The sequence below is a fragment of the Vigna umbellata genome, chromosome 7, assembly GCF_029865625.1.
Source record: "Vigna umbellata cultivar VRB3 chromosome 7, Vumbellata_1.0, whole genome shotgun sequence".
Classification (NCBI taxonomy): Eukaryota; Viridiplantae; Streptophyta; class Magnoliopsida; order Fabales; family Fabaceae; genus Vigna; species Vigna umbellata.
In genome coordinates this window covers 24,510,598-24,515,662 of record NC_142171.1, presented here as the reverse complement: position 1 = coordinate 24,515,662, position 5,065 = coordinate 24,510,598, and the positions used below count along the sequence as shown (strand labels likewise).

General features: G+C 33.5%; 1 protein-coding gene across 1 annotated transcript; it reads left to right on the top strand.

Annotated features, from left to right (window-relative positions):
• The first annotated feature begins 569 nt into the window (after window positions 1-569).
• On the top strand, window positions 570-4,604 carry LOC124824632 (acid phosphatase 1-like). The gene is made up of 3 exons (XM_047297087.2): window positions 570-1,186; window positions 1,363-1,575; window positions 4,180-4,604. Exons 1-3 carry the CDS (start codon window positions 786-788, stop codon window positions 4,355-4,357), a joined length of 792 nt encoding a protein of 263 aa, XP_047153043.1. The 5' UTR covers window positions 570-785; the 3' UTR covers window positions 4,358-4,604.
• The last annotated feature ends 461 nt before the right edge of the window (window positions 4,605-5,065 follow it).

Genomic DNA, 5,065 nt, shown 5'->3' with positions numbered 1-5,065 from the left:
AAATTGCCTTTAAAACTGGTTAATCATAAAGTTTATTAAATTTCCTACCAAATATTTCACGTAATACTATAATTAAATACATGAAATTCACATTTAATATATATAATATATGCGTCACTGGCTGACAAGATGCACTGCACGTGATATGCATTTTTCTTTATTAATATTCATACTTTGTCGATTTATCTTTTATATATATTTGTATCTTTGACATTCCTCTAATGGTCCAAAAAGAAACGTTTATTTAAACCTTGTGCTCTTAATTTGAAACTTTTACCAATACAAAATTAACTCACAGACATTATTATTAAATTTGTTTCATTTTCACAAAACTTTGCATATAAAAAGGGAGATTGTCCCCTTTATTTATGGTAGCTTCATGTAGAATATTTTTAATATATCTTTTCACTTCCAAAAATATATTATGTATATAAAATTAAATATTTGTAAAAAACATAATATTTTATTAAAAAATAAGTTTAAATAAAAAGACAGAACTGAAATGGAAATTTCCATTTTAAAGGAGAAGTAATTAGAATATTAGAAGGTGTGATGAAAGAGCACGATAATATAAGGATAAAGGTAAAAACAAATGATTGTTGCTGTGGAAAGAGAGAAGGGAAACAGAAAGAGGTTTTCGTTCCCATTTCCATGAACTTTCGATGAGGGACCCATAAACATTGAGATAAAAGTCACAGTCCCATCTCTCAAAACCCATGCCTCTTCTTCTTCTTTTTCTCTCCTCATGCCAACCAAATCATCCATCACTAACTACGTGAACAGAGATGATGTCGAAGATAACAATTCTGCGAGCAGTGGTTGCAGGACTAACGTACTTGGTGGCCTTTTTAACGAAAGTGCTGGTGAGCCAAAAGGGTCATCAGCAGAAGAGTGCGGAGGAGGAGTCGGAGAAGGAAGCGAACGAGAGGTTTGGTCTGAGTTGGAGGGTGGCGGTGGAAGCAAACAATGTGTGTCCATGGCGGACGGTGCCACAACAGTGCTACCAGCACCTTCAGAACTACATGTGTGCAGGACAGTACGAGCTTGACCTAAAACTTGTCGTAGATAACATCCTCAACTATGCCTTTCAGATTCCTCTTTCCCCTGACGGCATGGATGCTTGGATTCTTGATGTCGACGACACTTGCATCTCCAACTTTTCTTACTACAAAAAGAGGCGATTTGGGTACGTAACTCACTGTCTTTGCTTCTTCCATATTTACACACTAACTATATATATATAATATTTATTATTTTTTAAGTTTGAGAACTAAAATTTGTAAATGGAGGAATTGAAATTATATTTAACTTTATAATGAATGAGCATTAATGATGGAGAAAAATGATGAACAAAACTTGTAGTTGTGACCCTTTTGACTCAACCATCTTCAAGGAATGGATTATGAAGGGAAAATGTCCGGCAAATCCTGCTGTAAGATCATTGTTTAAATCGTTGAAAGAGAGAGGCTTCAAACTGTTCCTGCTAACCGGAAGAGACCAAGCAACTCTCTCTACAATCACCTCTAACAACTTGCACAGCCAAGGCTTCGTTGGCTATCAACGTCTCATTCTCAGGTATTTCTTACATAAAACCTTCTTTCGTCAATCAAACTTTGCAGTGATATCTATACATTTCTTAATATTTGAGAAATTATATATAGTCCGGATATACCTCGACGGTGGTGAGAGAGTGTGTTAGAAGTCGTAATTAATTAAAATAAAACTAATTTAAAATGTACAAGGGAATATAAATCTAAGTCGATATTAGGTCAGTTTTTCAAAATTGAATTAGATTTAAAACCCAATATCTAACGGATTTATATATATACATAGATAAGGTTTTTCTTAAAGAGGCCGACATAGGACTCCTATGCTTGCAAGAAGAGCATCTATATGAAACAATTTCACACGATTCTTCTAACTCATTTATGGAAAACAAACAAAATACTGAAATGGCACGTTAACTATAATTTATTCCATGCATTTGTTTATATGGATAGGCATGATGACATGATGCATGTGTGAGACAAATTGTGTAATCTAATAACTGATAAATGTCTCAGTCCTGTGAATATTTTTTATCGAAAACTCGTGACAGAAAACACAGTTTTCCAATTATTTAATGGGAGAAGACAGAGAGAGGATAAAAGACATGGCGTAATTGATGGTGTGACGAGGATTCCAATTATTTGTTGACCTTTGCGTAACTTCCTAGAAACACTCCTCTCTTCCTTTCCCATAAACATCATCTTCGGTCAAACTTTCTTCCTCCAATAATACTCCACCACATGCATGCTGTTCCCAATTCCATTGATTAGTATCATTTTAACTGCTTTTGTTTAGTCTTTTGTAATCCAACATTAACTCTTTCATTAAGAAAAATGTCTATTCATAGACATACTGAACAACTAGGTCGGCGAAGTCTGCGGCTAAAATTAATAACACAACAATATTTTGGTTACTTTTTCGTTTGGTCTGACCAATGAATGACACATGTTGCATGGCATGGCATGGTGCATGCACATCAGGTCGGCAACTTATAAAACGGGTGGAGTTAGGTGCCTACTGTTGGTTCTACATGTGAGTTTAGATTTTCATGAGCCTATAATAATTCATAAATTTATTGTTTTAACATTTCAAACTCATAAACTTTTTCCTCTCCGTAGACCGATACCTACTAATCAATCTGTTTACCAGTTGTAACATCAAACACTAAGATAAAGTGAGTTTGTTTTAAAATAAGAAAAAAAACATGTAATTTTATTCATAGTTAATTTAAGGATAGCATGAGACATGTCTGGCGTGCTGGTTGACAAAGTCCATTATTGTCCTAAGCATTGGAATTTGCCTGTTTTCTGTTATTTACAGCTAGTGATACATGACACTACATTCAATAACGCACTATTGTGTGGGAAAGAAAAAAGGACATGGAAAATGTGCAGAAATGGTGCATTTCTGAGTCCATTTTTTCCACTGCCATAGGATTCTTTTCATATTCCAACTCAGCTATTGACTCCTTCCACATATATATCACAATCATATCAAATCATGAAACCAGCACTTAACCACAGACACGAAGCAAATGAAATGAAAAATATTAATTCCACAGGTGGTTTTTATTTAGTGAACAATGAATGTGTGCGATGACACCAAAAATATTATATCAAAGTGCATGTAATGTCATGCCATTAGGAAAGAAAATAGCACATTAAAATTAATATCTGTGTTTTGAGTGCTTCTGTAATGTCCCCCCACTGATTAATTTAAAAGGTTATTTACTATAATCGTTATGATTTAAGGTACACTGAATTGTTTACTGAAAAACTATGTTGTGTTCTTTTAAAAAAAAAAAAAAGACAGAAATATGTTATATATCTTTTCACAATCGAAACCTCTGTTATGTGGGTGTAGCTGTCAAATATATACCTGGTGCTTCAAGGTGTTTGATAATTTTGAAAAAGAGAGTGAAAAGTTAATTGCACGTTGTTGATTTAAAGGTAACAAAACTGTGTTTGGTATATGAGTTGAAGATCTAATCACTGATTGATAGTAAAATAAAAGTAAAGAAGGAAAAATGATGAATGGGTATGTTAGTAGAATATATATATATATTAATGGTGGTAGCTGTGGTTGAAGTCAATGGATTTGATGGTGTGATATGGACGAAGAAAAAAAGGGTAAAAGACTTGGTCAGATAACACTTTTTCTCCGTATATTGTCCTGGTCAACGTCCGTGCAGGCAAAATCCATAAAGAAGGCTTCCTCTTGATTTATTTTTCGTCTTGGTGTGCTGCTGAGACATCCAAGAACAAACAAACGACAGAGATATCCACCACCACTTTTTGCTGGACTTGTCTTCGTCAATGCAAAACTCTTGCAACACCTCCTCTTAATATTTAATCATTAGTCAATGAAGACTTTTAACAAAATGACTTGCTGCAAAGGGTGATTAGTAACAGTGAAATATTAACCATATAACTTTTTTATGAGATTTTTGAGAATAGGTTAATTGGAGAGATACGAAGAGAATCACGTAAAACATTGACACTATTTCTAACTTTAAATATTAAGATAATAAGTTTATATGTTTTCATTTTTATATGATGTTAGATTCACTCTTGTATTCTCGAATGTTTTTGAATTGACAAAGATTAATGAATGTTGTTTTGGTTTGTGTAGGAGTGCTGAATACAAAGGGCAAAGTGCAGTGAAATACAAGTCAGCCATTAGGAAGGAGATTGAAAGAGAAGGGTACAGAATATGGGGAAATGTTGGAGACCAGTGGAGTGATCTTCAAGGAGAATGCTTGGGAAAACGCACTTTCAAACTCCCCAATCCCATGTATTTCATATCTTGAAACATCCATCTGTTAAGGTTGTCTTTGCTTTGTTATTGTCACAGCTCATCAAAGAAGCTTGTGTTCTTCAATATTGAGTTTTCAAAACGAACGCTCGTATTTTAGTTAGTATTTTTACCTTGTAGTTTCCACCTCCTGCATTCTACCACCTTCACAATCTCAACACCATGCACCTTAGTCAATGGCTGTTTTCGACTTGTACTCAAGAAACCAGTGCTTGCCCAGTTAATGGTGTTATCTTGTCTTATTTCAGTGTTCATGCCTATTATCAAAGCAACTGAAGTTAATTGGTAAAAGTAAAATAAAGGATGAGGAAACGTGAAAAAGAGAAGGAACAGGGTTTCTTATTACAGCAATCCTAGTAGAACAAGTGCATAAATATTAAATTATTATTGACTAATATATATAATATCATGAAAATGTTCAATAGTTAAAGATAATGCAATGATTTCATGTTAAATGGAAAGTGAAATGACAGTTAATTTCAATACATTTCATATGCTACTTAAAGACTTAATTTATGAACAATTTGAACTGGACTAACAATGTAATGTATATAAGAGTTATTTCTTGAAGAAACCAACGTAACCAAACTATAGTGGTTAGAGACATGACACAATAATCAACTTCTCACTTTTTCAAGTGATAATAAAGTCTATTAAAAAAAAAAACTTGTAGTGAACTTACTATAAATATTAACATCAACAC

Excerpts from the sequence above, each read along its gene's own strand:
- LOC124824632 (XM_047297087.2), top strand. The coding sequence starts at position 786 with ATGATGTCGAAGATAACAATTCTGCGAGCAGTGGTTGCAGGACTAACG. Across the intron at positions 1,187-1,362 it reads TACAAAAAGAGGCGATTTGG|TTGTGACCCTTTTGACTCAA; the intron begins GTACGTAACTCA and ends CAAAACTTGTAG. Across the intron at positions 1,576-4,179 it reads TATCAACGTCTCATTCTCAG|GAGTGCTGAATACAAAGGGC; the intron begins GTATTTCTTACA and ends TGGTTTGTGTAG.